The 19,049-nt window shown below is 30.1% G+C and overlaps 1 protein-coding gene across 5 annotated transcripts in view; it reads left to right on the forward strand.

Annotated features, from left to right (window-relative positions):
- LOC111036997 (calcium release-activated calcium channel protein 1-like) overlaps nucleotides 1-14,334 on the forward strand; it is a 65,217-nt gene extending 50,883 nt beyond the window's left edge. For 4 of the 5 annotated variants that reach the window (XM_022319340.1, XM_022319339.1, XM_022319341.1 and 1 more), the window contains 4 exons: nucleotides 5,070-5,217; nucleotides 7,259-7,401; nucleotides 9,027-9,167; nucleotides 13,101-14,334. In XM_022319340.1, coding sequence (XP_022175032.1) covers nucleotides 5,070-5,217; nucleotides 7,259-7,401; nucleotides 9,027-9,167; nucleotides 13,101-13,589 — 921 coding nt within the window. In that variant the 3' untranslated portion in view covers nucleotides 13,590-14,334. Of the gene's footprint in view, nucleotides 1-4,664; nucleotides 4,977-5,069; nucleotides 5,218-7,258; nucleotides 7,402-9,026; nucleotides 9,168-13,100 lie in introns of those variants that run through there. The other variant, XM_022319343.1, reaches the window with a different exon arrangement.
- The last annotated feature ends 4,715 nt before the right edge of the window (nucleotides 14,335-19,049 follow it).

A 19,049-nucleotide genomic window follows, 5' to 3' on the forward strand; every position in this document is an offset into this window, starting at 1 on the left:
CTTCCTACAATCATGGTCTATCACTTTTTAAAACAACAAACGGTCTTACAACCCTCCCATCCCACTACCCCGCACACGTGCTTTTTTCATTCCTGCGGTCTATATGTGTAATAGGCACGTATAAACATAATTTCAGGCCGATCTGTATAATATAATGTACTGCAGTGTATTGAAGGACACGCGTTCCGGAAGTACTGCCCATTTGGCCGCCTTGCAAAAGTGAATTTGTTTTAAACCAACAAACGAACGTTGAAAAGTCCCTTAAACGGTTACCGCGGTGGCAATTTCCTGCCGAAAGACCGAAGAGCAGTCGTGTTCGTTAAGCGACGGGTGTATGCATATATATATACATTATATAGTTCCTAGACCGTGTTAACTGTTGGGATATCGCCACGTGACTTCCGAAATCGGCGGCCAAAGAGAGAGAGGGGGGGAGGGGCGTACAGAAAATTACTTTATCGTTCAACTTCTTATAGTTAGTTTAAGCTTTCAAAAACACGAGCGCTAGTGTCCCTCATCTCACTGTTATAAGGAATCAAACAATCTTATTTTAAATTTTTCAGAATGACAATTAATTTTATCAACAGTAGTATCAAAAAGTTGGTACTAAACTGGCTTTTTCTGGGTATAATCCTTGCACTTTTGGGTACAAGGGCTAAAAAGAATACTTTTAGTTTAGATTCAGATGAAACGATTGAAACGTTTAAACATTAATATTATTGTTATTAATTTTTCTTTGATTTCTTTTAGATATTTACTGAACGAGTATACGCAAAAAGTTACGCTTAAAAACATTTATTAGGTACTCCTAATTTGGAACACTGTCTTATTTGATATTTTTAATGCTCTATTTATATATTCAACAATAATAATATTATTAAAGGCAGTTGTTTTGAATGAATACTAAATAGTATTCAAGTGCTAAGACTATTCATGTAAAATATTAATATAGAATAAAAATATAACATATTTATTCCTTGACCTTTCATAAAAACCGGAGCTTCGATGCCAAAACTGAGAATATAGGTATGATAATAATTTTGATTTTCTTTCCTTAAAAATAGTAAAACCTGCCTAATATAACCTTTTTGACTTTTACCAGTCAGTGTATTTTTCGCAATTTATTAATTTGTTTGGCTATCGAATATTCGTACAGTCGTTTGTTATTACAAAATAATGTGTATGAAGTTAAATGACACTTTTTGAGACTTTTTTTGTTTAAAAATCGTTGAAATATCTATTAGTATAGGTATAACATTTTATAGAAGGATTTTGAATTGGTTTGACACCCACAAACGCATATGAAAATAATTAAATCACAGTTTGAAAAACAGAAATTCGTATCGTTACAAAAAAGGACAAGTTTGTGAGGTCATAGGGGGGGGGGGGGGGCAATTATAACCCTTAATTTTTAAATTAGCACCCACATTATTTATGCCATTTGTGGTATACTAAAGTAAACTAAACTAAAAAAATAAGATGTTTCGAAATAAAATGAAAATTAAAGAAACTCGCATTTAATGCACCATGAAAAAAATTAATGTCTTGTCTTCTCAGCTGCTATATTAATTGATACTAATAATCATCTTCTTATTTCACTGACATGATTGGCCTACTCTCAGAGAGTTGCCTGTCTAGCTATACGTATGTTTTAAACTGCCTCCCTCCAGTTGTCAACTCGTGGGGTTTTTAGATCTTCTTCTACCACATCAATCTATCTTTTCCTGTGTCATCTTCTAGGTCTTCTTCCTCGAGGCTTACATTCCAATGTTGTTCTTGCTTTTTCTTTAATTAATCAAAATGCTCGAATAAAAACATATGCACCACAGTTTACTTATGGGTGAATGGCATACACAGCGGGTTTTCATTCAAAAAGAAGCTTGTATCGGAGCAGCCACTTGGTATGCACTTCTTAAGTGTTAAACAAATCTAAGCGTTCAAAAAAAATGTTGACCCTTAGAAGCATACTTAGTAATTCCAGAAATCCGAATTAGAATACAAATGCATATTAATTTTGAAAAAAACCGCTATGAGCATGCTCGCCAAATCACACTGTATGATTAAGTGTGACTTACAGCTTGCAGTTATTGTTCGTGTTAAATACGATTCAGTGATGTATATATATATGATAATTATATCTCCATATAATACATAATAATACAATACCTTATACTGTCTTGGTGAGCTGCGGTTGTAAGCTCAATCTGCGAAAATGCTCAGAGTGTGCCGGCGTTGCTAGCTCCCGGATGGGTGACCACCTTTTAGATACTTAATTATTTGTAAATAATCAACCTTGAGTCGTTATTCCTTGAATAAATAATAAATGTACGACAACTTTTAATATCAACCGTGAAGTTGTTTGTTAATATTTTACAATAATTGGGTGAGCTGCAACGTTCATTATTCAACGAATATTTTTATTCGGCGAACTTTTATTGAATAATATTCTGTGTACAGCGTAAATGGTTAAACATAAAAAAAAAATACTAAAAAATACTTAAACATTTGTATTATAATGCTGCTTATTATTTGAAGAGTGAAAAATTTAAATAATAATTTGTTTATAGGTTTGAATCCGATTATTTCGTTTTCTTTCCATTATTTTATTATATAATCATTAAATCGTATAAACTTATACTTAACGGACATAAAATGTTTGCTGTGAATAAAAATCTTTTATCGTTTATTACTTTATTTAGTGATTTCTAGTTTTTATTGTTTTTAGGTGTTGCTATTTTCTAATTATGTTTGAATAATAATGTGTTTAAGTGTTGACAAAAATATGACATAAGTACTTACATTGTAAAACTCCACTTTTTATTTTCTTCTAATTGACAATAATGAATATCTTTTATCGGTTATTATAATTTTCCGTCTCGCCGAACACATGATTTCCCCAAGCTAAAACATTCCTTGTGGATTTCCCACGTTATACCCGGAAACAACAACATAGAACCGACCCCATCCATTGCTTTAACATATAGTGACAATTATTTATTATTAATAATAATAAACAAACTATATAATTAATACAGAACAAAATATAAAGAATAAAGATTCAATGAGTTGTTTCTGACAAATAAAAAAATTTTAATAATTGTTTTTTTTCTTTATCCTTATTCACAATGAGTTATTTACGTCTTACGACTCAAAAAATAATGTATTCGGTTAATAAATTGATAAAAATCATTCATAACCAATTATTATAAATCAATTTATGTATTTTTTATATAACCATGAGTGATAAATAGTAAGTAATACCTATAAATGACCTACATTTTTTTTTATACATACTTCATAAAACAAAACAAAATTATTTAAGAAATATTGTTTTTTAATTTAATATTATGTTTTGTGACTCTCGCAGAGAAATAAAAGCAAATTACATTCAAACGATATTCACAATTCAATAAAATATGACGTATACATACCTGTTACGATATTACATATCGACGAGCATCACTGCAGTGTTGACACAGACTATGTTCTCTCATTTAAAGTTTGTTTTTTTAGTGATTGGATTTTGAACTAACTTTTTGCAAGCCGTCTGTGGTAAACAACAATAACTCTATATAACTCTGAAAAAAAGTTTCTCATTTGCTATTGCAGGCTACGCTGTTTCTCTATTTTATCGAATCGTTAATAGAAAGTACCTATAAGTGGTTCATTATACTATACATAATAAGTTACATGTACTTTACTGTTTTCATGTCTCCCATCGTTATTAATAACGCTGGAATCGATATCGATGGATGATGATTATAATATAATGTATACACCGGAAATCGTACTTAAAATAATAATAATATATTACATTGTATAGTCCGTCGTGTGTCCCTACCTATAATATAGTAGTTATATTTTATTGTGAAATGTTATAAAAACACATTAAAATATGTTTAGACTGTACGGATGTCGTAACGTTTTTGTGTTAAGAATAGCGTGGACGTCGGCAAAGTGGTTATCAGGTGGAGTGGAGGGAGTAGAGGGAGTGGAGCAAAAGGATTACCGCTTCAACAGTGTTATATGTTTTGAGACGACATCGTAAAATATCTTTGTCTTTGATCCCGGCACAGGTTAGGTCAATAAAAATTGAATTAAATATCCAACAGATTTAATTTCAGTTTGGCAGTTCAATAGCAGGTCGTCCTTCTCTTCCTCTTCTTCCATCGGTTACAATATAATAATATAAATATTATCACGATGATCGGTGAGCGTATGCTTATAATATAATGTTAATAAGTAATAACAACACCATCGAGATATTATATTATAAAAAGATATTATGAAAATATTATATGGGTATAAGAAACTTTTATTTTATAATAATATCGTTACTATATTTATTATTTAATATTATGTATGTTATTTTCGAATACCACTTGTATAGTTGTATACTGATTGTTGAGAAAAACATAATTATTCAATGGATGGAATCCAATTTTCGTCGGCGATGACCGTTGAGCCGAGGAGAACTAGTCGCGATGATATTCAAATTTCCGTCAAAGTCTCATTTCGTCGCATAGCTCACGGTCACATTTATTATACACGTATTTAGTATTAATTATTATAAAAAATATTATGTAGGTAGGTACACATAGGGACATCTTACGCCTATATTCTATACGAAACGTTTCCGAGAGTTTTACGATTCAGGAAGTATTGGTCCTGTATTATATTATTATCACGGTACGTGTGACCTAAGTGGACAGTAGGTACCCATCGCTGAACCCGAGAACTACGGTTTATGAGCTGCTGCAGCTGCACGCGAGTCGGACCGTGAGAAGTTCATTTTCTTTGCGAAAGACTATTATAACACGTACATACACGTCTCTCGTCTTACCGTCGCTGAGAGTTATAGTCGCTATTTCATATCACAACGATGTGACGCAAAGAGATAATAATCGACAATCGTTCCTCATACATACATTTTAATTAACGAATAAACCGAAAACATGCCCGGGTCTTTGACTTTGGTAAATATCACGTCGTCCGTTATTATATACTATAGTTCGAACATCCTGAAATCTGTGCCATTTTATCGTGCTCATTTTATTTTTATTGTTCAGGAGATTCCCGGTCAGACGTCCAAACATCGACCTCAAAACCAACCGGGCGTGGTGTTGTATTCGTCTTCGGGAAGTGACCACAGTCTCGGAAGAGAGAGGTCGCCGACCATTAGCAGCTACCCAAAAGGATCTCCTTCGTTGTGGACAGGTGAGAGACTTTAAATGAGTTTTTAAAAATCCGTATCAGAGAGTTTTTATTTGTACTGTATTTAGCTTATAACATTATAATGAGTAATGACCTATACCTGATACAAGCATTTAAAAGTGTAATCGTGTATGTTTGTAAACTATGCATGGTTATTATTCTTAGTATAATATAGAGTACTGAGAAGGAATATATTTGAAGTGTTATTTACATTTTTCCAAACAACAAAACTATATAAATACTTTGACGTCCGTTAACATTATTGATTCGAATTCGGTAGGCTACTTAAATTTTGTTATGTCTGCGGTGTACAATGTTTAATTTTCATAATTTATTAGCTATTTAAATTTCATAATATATCAAGTAATGTTCAAACTATTTAATTTTTATACCGTATTAAGAAAGTAATTATTTGAGAACTTAGTTATTATTTATTATACCTTTAGGCAGGCATTATTTTTTTGAATAAAACTGAAATCGATTTTTCGAATTCTAAATTAATATTTAAGGTTAAATCGTTATGCTTAATTTAGATTACGTCAGCGCAATATTTAATTTCCATCTCAAGTCAACGTGCAATTTAGATAAACAGCATTCATATAAAATCGTTTTCTATGATTTTCGATTTATCTTGCAGTTAAGTCACCTGTTGGAAAAATTATGGGATGTAATATTTTTTATGGTTTGACATATCGTTTTAATATTTTATTATTATTTAACAATTGACTTCATATTCGACTTGAAAAATAAAAATAAATATTATATATTATATTTCTAAAATATTATTCTCTTTAATTTTTGTGATAGGTGATTTACTCTAAACATAAAATTGTTTTGAGTGAATGCGTTCTGTCAATGTTGCGCGTGGGTCAAAATAATAAAACAAAGAAGACGCCACTGCTAAGCGCACACCCACATATTATATTGTTCCGCCCTATGAACGTAAAACATAAGAAATGTGTGTTCTAAAGTTCCGATGTAGTGTAGTAATCTTTAATAGAAGAATGAACTGATCTATTATCAAACTTAAAGGTAAGAACATTATTAATGTTTTCACATGAATTGTATACTCAATATATTAATTATTAAACGAGTTATAGACATTTTTAAACTGTAATATTTTAAATACTTATAACTTGCTTCAAAATTAAAATATCTTAAAAAACCCATGTGAAAATATAGACATGTTCTTACCTCATAGTTTAATAGAAGGTAAATTCAATTTATTATTAAAGGTTAAATACCACACAAAATTGAACTTCTGAACACAAATTATCAATGTCGTATATTTGTAAAACGGAGACAACATACTTCGGGGGTTTGGTACTTGAATTAAACTTAAATATAGAATAACCATATTACTATTATAATAATATATTGGCTGTCCTATACACGAAAATTATAAATATATTGAAATTCAAAATAGCAGACGTAACCTTTAGTATATGATTATAATATTATAACGTGCCAAAGTCGAGCAAAATATTATGTCAGTAATAAAAATGCAGTATAATACTCTTGAATTGAATTTCGATAATCGATGGTGATAATTTTTTTTTCCAATTGTAAATTTAATCAATTACAGACCATAGGAGTTTTACTTGGATAACTACAATTATTATTGGTATGTTTAATGGTGTATTTCAAATCACATGCAATTTTATTTCAAGCGCATTTCTATGACACTCTTGTCGTCAGTTAAAAATAAATCAGTCACAGAACAAAGTTTATTATATCATGGTTGGTTGTGAGCACTATATTATTATTGTCACTTTTTATACTACGGACTGCCACGTGTGGTTTCGATTGAGTGTAAATTAAAAACTCGCTTACTTTCATACCAACGCCGAGTTCGACGAAGAGCTTTAAAGAACAAATTACTTTTCTAGAATTAAATAAATAATGAACTTTTCCGTATAAAAAAGAATCATATTATTAGTACACTATGACGATATTATTATTTATTAATGTGAAATAACAACCCAGCAGTCAAGTACGCTCGTCCATTTAAAATCGATTGATTACATTTTTTTTTATCCGACAGGCACTTGCAGCCCATTAGGTGGTTCGCAATTTTCGTTGGCCACTCAAAACACGTGCTGTTGTCAGCATGTGGTCAACAATTGCAAAATGATGATAGAAAACAACAACAATATGTGGCAACAAAATTCGTTCAAACACAATAGGGTAAGAATTTATATAATAAGGTATTCACATTGATACATTGAGAATTTTTTTTTGAATACATTTTAAAATTATATATTTTTTTAATTATAATTGTATGTTATAAACAAATTACTGATGGTTATTTGAATTATAATTTATACAAAAGAAAAATTTTTTTTAAAAAATCCTTGCCCACGTAACAATGAAAGTAGGTACAGCACGATTGTACTATTTTGTTTTACCTTTTCACATAAAAAACGATTGCTCACTAAAAAATATAGAGGTTGTCCTTTTTACATACCACCAATACAGCATCGATTGAACACACAATAAAATGTATGCGAGAAAAGTTGGTTTATTTATTCAAATTATGATTTTAGGAATTTTAAATATTCTCAGACCATTATTTCCAATTCTTCATATTTTTTTGTATTCCTTAAAAAAAGTGCCCAGTGCCGTTACAAAGTTTTGTATTTCAAAAGAGAGCCCCTTATTTTATTACAAATAAATTAGTATAAAATATTAATGTCCTTAAACGTAATTCAAAATTCAAACGAGTATTTTCTCATTAGTTAAAATGTTTATACTAAGGATAATAGTCTTAAAAATGATTTTACAAAAATATAAAATGGGGACGAGGTGACCGAGTGGTCTGACGCGTCCGCTGCGACGCAGCCGATCGCGGTTCGATCCTCGGCCACCGGGCGGCATTTTTCTCTGGACAAGTCGCGGTGACCGGAGAACAAGTGCCGCCATCCCCCAACCGGGCATGGCAGAAACCTACGGGTGCCCAATAGAAATTCTGCCAAAAACAAAAACACACACGTGTTCCCCCCCCTACAGTCCCAAAACTCTACAATACTACACAACCTACAGCTAATGGCCTCAGTTGCCGAAGCTTAAATCAAAAAAAAAAAAAAAAAATAAAATAAAATAAATATAGTATTTAATTATTTACTTATTTTTAGATCTAGCTAGTATTTGTTATACTGAAGCCATTTTTACGAAACATGATGGATTAATAATAATTACTAAAATGTTTGAATCACTCTAAGTTATTAAACTCAAAAACTACTCGTTCAAATTTTGATTCTAATAAGTCAACATTTTAAGAAAAATTATCCGGTAAATAATTGACAGGAGAAATGAGAGATTCTCATTTAAAAAACCTTAGTTTGTATCTCTATAGGACTCTCCTTGAGTAGTACAAATGAATCTCAAGAATTTTAAAATATGGTTCATAAGTATACTTAAAATTTCACAAATATGATAATGAATAACTGAATTATTGAATATTAAAAAAGGGGTGACCATGCTTGTAGAATTCCCGCATGTATGTAAGGATATTATTTTATTTTTACTGCCCAAATAAAATACCTAATTGATTTATTCCGAGCTGTAGGATTACAAAATAAATTTCACACAAAAATAATATCATAATTATACCATAATATTTAAAAAAAAACTCATCATTGTCGACATCTATAAGCAATACTCGGGAACTCTGTGATTTTACTATGCTACTGCATTCGCATTTAGTGATACATTTTTTTTTCAGTTTCAAACAATATAAATTGTACTTTTCAAATAACCTATTTAATCATAGCATCGTCATCTCACTTAATGTATTTGTTACATTTTCGCAGGGCAATAATGGAGGGCCAAAAAATTCGAACGGGGAGCCATACGAAGACAGTGACGGTCTAACGTGGAGGAGGCTGCACATGAGCAGAGCAAAACTGAAAGCTACAGCTACCACATCTGAACTCTTATCCGGATTTGCGATGGTAACCATGGTTTATAATATTGTTTATTGGCGTTGTTGACTTGTTTAAATTTTGAATGTAATACTTTTTTAAGACTTATAAAAGACATATAAACACAAAATATCATTGGTGCTCACACGTATAGGCAACTAATTTTACATATCATAGATCATCGATTAAATATGAATAAATTTAGCATTGTTTTATTTGTGCATGACGCGAATGCATACATTATTTATACTATTTTTCATCCGCATTACAATATTTATGAAAAGCACAATAAATAAGTCAAATTTAACACAAACTTAATTTATTTGAAATCGCAATGCAACACTGCCTGGAAAATGGCATCAAAAATTTAAATTCAATATAAGATTGTATAGTTGGAATCATTTATGAATCTAACAAACTTAGACTATATCATATACTCCGCTAGTTGTATTTATATTCTATAATAATTAGCAAATGATTAAACAGTATCCATGTCCACCCAAAAATATTATACGTATATGCCTAATATATACAGCTAGTACAGACAGAGTATATAGCCATATAGGTATACGGAGTGATCCATTTAACGTGTTGTTAAATTATAACTCGTTACAAAATAACATGCTTTAAATACTCATTTTAACTTTACTCGTCCAAAATTCGATTTTTATGTAATGAAATATATTCTTAAAAATAAAACAATTTTAATGATAACTAACTAAACTATAAATGTATATTTATGATAACGATAAAATAGAAAATATCAAACAAATTTTTTTTTTAAGAATTTTGTTGCTTAATAATTTGAAATTATGTAAAAAAAATATTTAAAAAAAATTTGACGTTTTTTTTTCAAATAATGAGCATCTTCCATTAAAATATTAAATGGATCTCTCGGTATTTTATTAATTTAATTGCCTAAACTGATTTTTATATTTTTTTAAACATATTTAATTGTTAACAAGGTTTTAAATTTCGAGTTGACTCGAGTTTTTTTTATTAAAATTAGATTTTGTTGAAAATAATTAAGTATGTACAAACACTTAAAACTATATAAAAAAACATTGTTTTATTCAAAAACAACTAAAATTGGCATTGGAAATATGTGTAGGTACATACCATTAAATGGGTCACATCCATATGTCAGTAGTATATTGTATTAATACCGAGAAAAAAAAATAATAACAACGAACTTTAAAACGGGAATATTTAGCATACTGTACTCTTTTTAATTTTCTATTAAATTGCATTTTGTTTTTCAAGTACTATCTAAATTAGAAAATTATGTACGTATATATTATTGTAAATGTGTAGTTATATATCTGTAATGTATTCCTGGAAGTGGACGTATTGCCTGATACGTATGCCAACCAACACGCACTGCTCGAGTTCACTTGCGACTTATTTAATGATACTCGAGTTCGAGTAAATGTGGAACACACCCTTATTCGTATATTAAACCTATTGTTTTACAAAATTCTCATTTGGTCATGAATGTGAAGTTTCGTTTCGTTTTATTTTCACTTTATGAACAAACGCTCAATATAATATGTTTTCAACCCACGAACACTATACTGAAGCTGCTATGATAATATTATATAAACTCGAATCGAATAAACAAAATAATTATTGGTTTAAAACAAATACACAAACAACCCGTTTAGGTATGTGCGTAGGTGCACGATGTGTTTTCGGATAAATGTGGGTTGAATAATAATTTAAAAACAACACATTTTAAATGACATATTTATATTTGTGATAATAATGGAGTGAAACAATCATTTTTCTCTGACAATCGGACGCAGTTCATCGTTTTGACCGTAGTTCGGTTTTAATATTTTCAATATTATGTTTACCTTTGCGTGTCTGCTCGTGTGCTTTTCGAGCACACGTGTTAAACCGTTGATAAAGAGAAAATATTAAATAGGTTATGAATAATTTAAAATTCAAAAGGTTTTGGTTTGTACTTTATTTGAATTTTAAATCATCAGCTCTCTGTAATTTGTGAGGTATTTACAGTACACTGTTAAACAGATAATTTTTTGTTTATCATTATTAATCGACACCAACATTTGAACCAATGATTTCAATTTTGATACATCATTTTTTTTAAAAATGCATCGAGTTGTTATAAATTGTATGTACGTACTTAAGATAATAATATTATACTATATAGCGTCTAATAAAAAAATAATGTTGGCTCAAAAAATATCAAACATAAACCAGTTAATAATAATATTTATAAAAATAGATTTTGACTTATGCAAAAATTGCAGACGAGCTCTAATCTGATCAATGATAAATAATTTATTAGTATGGCAACTTATAATCATTATTACTTATTTATCGTGTTATAGTTCTAGTCTAGAAATAAAAGTAAAAAGTTCAGAAACTACTCATCGTTATAATTTCGATTTTGTACATTAAAATGTTGAAAAAAAAACCACCAGCGTGCAGTGGTTCGCAGTAAATAATAGGATAATGTTTTCTTTGTAAAACAAAAGTTTTTATTGCTCCACATATGAACATTGAGTACCTATAATATAATATTATAAGCAGTCCTTAAACATTTAAACGCCATGGAAAATAATATAAATGTTCTTTACACGCGTGTTTAAAAATTACATATATTAAAATCTAAATAAATTCAAAATTTAAGCGTAAAACTTTGGGGGCGAGAATATTGATGGTTGGAAAAAATACAAAAGTACCTGCTATTTTTAAATCATTGCCGGGCCTATATAGTCAGCTGTTATAATGGTCTAGAGCAGCGTATCTTAAACTGTGTTCTGCGGAACCCTGTGGTTCCACGGAGGTCACTCCAGAGTTCCGCAAAACTTGTGCTTTTTTCTAAATTTAAAATTTAAAATTATATTATATTATTATTATAACTTTTATTAAAAACAATACTTTCATAAAATATTGAAACTAAGTAGTGGTTCTAATTGGCGAGCTGTAATAACTTATTGTTGAAAAATAAATCAAAAATGCTAAAAGGCTAAAAAAAAGTTGGGGTCACATGATAAAAGTGCACATAAAAAAAGGTTCCACCTTCCACGGATAAGAAAGTTTCAGAATTGCTAGTTTAGAGTTCACAGCAGTAGCAGTAATAATAACACTGCAGAATGTACTTGCCTAATATTATGTAAATATAAATAAAGATATGTTTATTTGTTGTTTAATTTTTTTCAATTCATTTCTTCCAAACTTTCTTTTATTTTTGACATTTTGATGGGAACAAATCAAATATGGTGACATTAGAATCGTATTATTATTATTATTATTATTATTATTATTACTATTATTATTAATTCTTTATAGAACAATAATGTAGTATAATATATTTTATATTATTGTAATAAATATTATCTTTTGGAACTTGGTTAATTATTATAAGATAACAGCAAAAATGTATTTAAACATTTTTAAAATACTGACTAAAAAAAAGATTTAAAACCCGCATTGTCGCTTTTGCAGGCAACCCAAAGACGGCATTTTTACAAAAAAATGATGCCGAATGCATTTTTTTGATTCTAGATTAGTAGTGACCAACTTGATCTACGTCCAAATCTCTCTCTCATCTTCTCCAAACGCAAGATTATAATATTTAGATTGCTTATATGGCATCATAGTTTTAGTTATCAATGATCGTTGAATTTGAATTTTTGATTTTTTAAATGACGACTAAATATGTGAACTGTACATTCATTTCGAGGAACATAAAACCACATATATCAACATGAATCATATTTACTAAATTTTTAATTCATATATTGTATACTCGCTATGGAAATGTACAGTATTTTAACAAATTTAGAAATGTCTGTATGGTGACCCTCCCCCTTTCTCAAAGGTCTGCGTCAAATAATTTTGCTCTTGGATCCTCTACTTAATTTTTCTCAATCGAGCACATAATATTTTATAATGCACCTACTTATAATATTCTTTTGTTGTGCGCTGCAGGTGGCGATGGTGGAGCTGCAGATCAACGAACCGACCATGGTTCCGGAATGGCTATTCATCATGTTTGCTGTATGCACCACCGTGCTGGTGGCCGTGCACATTTTCGCGTTGATGATCAGCACGTACCTGTTGCCCAACGTGGACGCCATCAGCAAGTTGCAGAGCACCAAGATGATTCAGGAGTCACCACACGAGCGCATGCGCGGCTTTGTCGAGCTGGCCTGGGCGTTCTCCACCGTGCTCGGACTGTTCCTGTTCCTGGTCGAGGTGGCCATACTGTGCTGGGTCAAGTTCTGGGACCACTCGTTCCGGGCCGCCATGGCCGCCACCATAATTGTCATACCGGTGCTGGTAATATTCGTGTTCTTCGTGTTCCACTTCTATCGGAACCTGGTCGTGTACAAGTGTGAGTCCACTAAGTCCGACATCAAGGAATTGGAGGCCATGAAGAAGAAACTGGACGTGGCCGGTACCACTAAAGTCGTCTGAATCGCGAGGCAGCCGATTGGTAGTTTACGTAATGGTATTATTGTTAATCCAAGGCTCGTAAAAGTTCATGCACAAAAAAACAAGCGCATAAGTGATACATTAAGCTTCACTAAAAAGTTCCGAAATATATGCATTTATATACACTAAAAATAAAAAACTATATGCACTTGAATTAATATGAGTGATAAAAAAACCTTAAGCAAATTTAGAAATAACCAGGTGATATCCATTCGTTTTGAAAATTCTTATTTTATTTCCCGTGATTTTAATCTATAACGTTATTGTCTTTCCGTAAACTGATAAAAATCATGTACAGTAGTCGTACTAGAATAAAAATAAACCTAAACGAATATCTAAATTAAATGTATTCGAAATAATATTATGCGCTAATAACTCCTGAAAAAAATCCACTGTACTCAAATTACCAAAAATGCAAAAAGTATATACGCTATTAAAATATGTACTTTTATTACACTGTTGCGTTGTTGTGTAAAGGATATGCACCTCACTAAGTATTTTTTCCTATATGTAGGGGAAAAAAAGAAAATGTATGAACACATGAGCCTTGATGATTATATTTTATAATAATAATCCAATAGTAATTTATTCGTCAAATTATTAAATATTATAACCATTATTATTACTATTATTACTATCACCATTATTATTATTATTATACACATCATTCCGCGCATTATATAATATATGTTTATATATTACAAACGAAATACCTATAGTAGGTACCTATATTATTGTTATATTATGTTATAATACACGAGCACTTTCAATCGAGAAAATGTACCTATATTATATGTTTTATAAATTATAATAATCATCGACAATGAAGCAGTACCTGGAAAGTCAAAAAATGCAATTTTGAGATACTTACCTACTTAATTAACATTAAAAAAAAAATTGGAATATTTTACTGACAATTATATTGCTCCAATATCATTAATTCTTAAGAGAAAATGTATAAGCTTAGAAGAAAAACTCCGTTTTACTATCGGTTTAACAACCACGTAACACGTTTGACAGATGTATTACGTATCACATAATATGTGATAAAAAAAGTAATAATAATAACATTAATAACACTAGACTATATTATAGTCTAGTGTTAATTTTTACTTGCGTACTATCATAATGATATTCTACTTATTTTTGCCCTATTCACATCGATGTGTCACCTGAAAAATTGGCTTTTTCACTCACGAGGTATTGCTTCTCTACCTATCAATTTTGTGGGCGCCTTATAGTGTCGATCATGTATTTTTGCTCATAATTTACCAGAAAAAAATAACACGCGAATCACGTGCAGTGGCGGCTACGTCTTAAAATTGATAAAATCAAGACAACTTACTTTAAAAAGATACACCCATCCCCACAGTTGTTTTAAGTGACTACCCATGTGATACATTTATACCTACCTAGGTACAGTATAAAAACAAAAATAATAATGTAGTTTACACATTACCACGGGTTGTGACGGATTGACAATATCTAACTTTTTGTTCACTCGTCATATTATACATGATACAGTGAAACCTCTAATTACCGGATACTCTGAGTAGCTGAAATTTCGTCTGCTATCCAGCTGAGCAAGCATAGTCTTCCAGTCGGTCTTTTTTCCTGTAGGATTTTCTTCAAGCACTATAATATTATAATACGTATGAGTGGTTTTTGACTTTACGCCAGCTCAGTGCACTGCAATCCTTTGTTCCTTATCGTTTCAAGAGTATTCGGTTTATGAAAGAGTGTTTCTAATTCATCATTCTTTCGTACCCCCTACTCATACACTCTAAGTGTGTCTTTTAAATGTTCATAAATCTTCCGTAGTGTTTTTCTTTCCACAACTAAGAGTTTTCTTTCGTCATTTTCTCTTAACGGCCATGTCTCTGCAGCAAGTAATTACAAGAAGCATCGATATAATGTATGAATGTTACAATATATCTATGTATTTAACTGTAATATTGTAATACATTATTCCGACCTACCCACTTTCAAATTTGAAAGCGTATAGACTGTTGGATAGCCGCCACTGCGCCTCACAAACCCATCATTACATGGTACCTCGAAAATTGACAAAAGGTCGTATCTAACAAAAGATTGTTAGACAATTTTTGACAATTATTATTTATTGAAATAGTTTGATAACAAATAGTATTATATAATTATTTAGTTAAATATTATTAATAATATTATATTCTAACTGTAAGAATGAATTTTTTTCAAAAAATGTATCCAAATTACTTTTCATCACTATCAATTTTTGTGTCACTTTGTAAGCAATATAATTTTTAAACTTGGATTACAGCTAAAATTGAAATTTTTTCTCGCGCCACCGTTCATACGCGCTTCCTATACCAAGTCTTAGCATTCCTTAAAATAAATAGGTACTACCTATACAACCTTATCAATTATCACGAGTCCTATACTTTAAAAAAAATATATTAAACAATGATGCTACAATCAGACAACTTTAGTCTTCAAGAAGTAATCAACTTCATGAATTTAATTTCAGAAGTTGTGAAACAAAATTATGAGGTCTTGTCTTTATATACTAGAATTAACTGTTATCACTTATCAAGTATATAAATAAATTATAATAACAGATTCCACAAACTACTCTATCAATCGTATCATCATCTACTGCTCTAACTTCAATGAAGCCAGAAAAGATTTCAAAGATCCACCCTAAACCCTTGGTCAAAACTAAGTATTTTTAAGCGTTATTGTAAGCTTAATAATAGAACATGTATGATACGAATTGCTCACACATATACAGTAATGAACAATGCCGACGAAGAAAAAGATTGAAACCCATCGGTGGCCGAAATTAAATTACCTAATAGAATACAAATAATCTCAGCGAACGTGTTAATATATAGATATTTATCTATATACAGTTAAAAACCGTTTACCTAAATCAACGACGATACACTTACTACAAGTGACGTAGGGTAGTAAGGTAAGTAATGAAGTGCCATAGCCTTAATTTTTTCTATATTATTTGTAGAACCAGAATACTTATCATCTGTTACTTTATGACACAATTATTCATGAAAACAATTTTGGGTGGGTAACTTACCAATGTTCCCCTCCCCCTGGATATAGCACTGTAAAATGGTATAAAATATATAAAAGTATACTACAGAGATAAGTTGCATCGACCGTCTCCCGCAAACGCGTATTTCACCGTTAAAAACTAATCGATGGACATGAAGCGCATAGATATATGTGGCATCGTGAGTGGCGTAATTGTCAAAATCGAGTTTTTAGTGTCGATCGACAGACTTTTAAATTCTCTATCGATTTCCGTAGTACAGTTGTGGGTTTTATCATTAGAACCTTAAACAAATATATTTAAAAACAACAAGACAAAGCCACAAAGGTATCGATATGTAACTCGGTTCAAGATAGAAATTACCTAACCTAATGCAACTATATATACAATCCCACGTAATCTGCTGTGAAAAAGTTTCTTATCAAACATTTAGGTTATTCACATTTTCAATTATACAAAGTATTAATTTCATATATTATTATTAAGTACCTTTACATATGAATATTGAATAAATATTTTGAGTTAATATAATATTAAAATGTACAACTTATTTTAATATCTAATTAATCAATAGCTCATATTCATCACATCTGTGAACATATTTATATGCCAATGGTATAAGAAAACATTTGGCACTAACTACAAATAAAAGTGTACTTATACAGGTTCTTGTCTTTTGACTCATATAAGCCAATGTAGGGTTTAAAACCCTCAGTTAAAAAAAACTTTTGTGTATGTTCAATAGTTTTCATGTACTTAAAAAAAGCGAACCATATTTTTAATGTTTAAAAAAATTATAATTCTTACTCTGTGGACTAATTTTGTGTTAGAAAACATTTTCTTTTTTCTTGAAAAACTTACTTTTCTTGTGTCAATAAAGCTTAATAGTGGCTTATAACGGCAGCATAGGTATAATACGTCATTATCGTACTATATGAGTGCAGATTAATATTATTACCTATAGGTAGGTAAGAAACAAATGTAAAAAAAAACTATAATTATATTATAAATAAAGAGGGGAAATTATTATGAAATGATGTATCGAGAAACAGCCGGTGGAGTGAGCGAATTTATTTTTAATAACAGTAATTCAAGCATGTGGAAAAATATAAGTTCCACCAGTTTGGATGTATAAATATAATATACCTAATAATAATAATATTATCGCAATATTGCATGAGTGTGACGCATAATGACATTTATGACAGTAATGTAACGACATTTCATACACGTATAAGAAGTATGGAATATTTGGTGTATACAGAGTAATTCACCGACACATTCACCCCCCATTTTTTGGTTTTCAATTAATTAATTTGGGTTCTTAATTTTTGGAATTTTTAAATATTATATTATACTTATAGAGTTAAATATTTTTAAATAACTTGATTTTTTTCTATCAGTTAAGGAGTACCCTAAAACGATATAAATACTTCTTTTTTTCAATTGAGAACCACCCTTTTTCATTGTTATATTGTATATAGACAATTTTTTTGAAAATATTGACACACTTTTTTCGAAATTCAAACTAGTAATTTTAGAGTTATTAACCCTTAGATTTACTAAGAATAATAGTTCTTATAATGATTTTTAATGTATCGTGTAATATATTTAATCAAGTTCTTATTATGGGTACCCAAACAATGTTTACAAATAATAAAATTGTAAAAAGTTAATATTATTTATTATAGTCTTCATAGCCTCGTATCATAGATTATTATCCTTAAGTAGTATTTAATAGAAATTACTCAATCAAATTTGAATTTAGACAATCAAAAAAAAGTCATCTGTCTAATAATTTTTAAGAAATAGGAGTAATTCTCATTTGAAAGATAGAAGTTGGTATGGCCACAGGACACTTGATGAATAGCATAAAAAAAGTCTAAGGTTTGTTTTTTAAATATTGTCATTCAGGAGGTACACATTATAAGTTCCAAAAATCAGAATTTCAATACGTGATAAATTTTTAAAAAAAAATTGGTTACACTGCCATGGTTGTAGAATCACCCTGTAAATATTTGTAGGGATTGGGAGTTTCATTTGTTTGTATCTATATTTTTGGTCCATTCAATATTTTTGGAATACGATCTCAGAAAGTTTCAATAACATTTGAGTAGTTATAATTTATTAAACTATTCATATTACAATAGCGTATCCAATGAACACAAAATTAAAAACACTTTTTTCGCTTTTCCAAGAATAACTATTATCTATACAAATGTAGGTACCAACTATCATTAGAGTTAATCTATGCATCTATGATAGTAATCGAAATGTATACTTAAACATTTTAAAAGACGAATTATTTGTTTCCATTCATGTATATTTTACAAAATGGTTATGAAGTTGAAGCAGTTAACCATGATGGTAATTGGTAGGTATTGGCAGAATGC

This window comes from Myzus persicae, unplaced genomic scaffold, assembly GCF_001856785.1.
Source record: "Myzus persicae strain clone G006 unplaced genomic scaffold, MPER_G0061.0, whole genome shotgun sequence".
Classification (NCBI taxonomy): Eukaryota; Metazoa; Arthropoda; class Insecta; order Hemiptera; family Aphididae; genus Myzus; species Myzus persicae.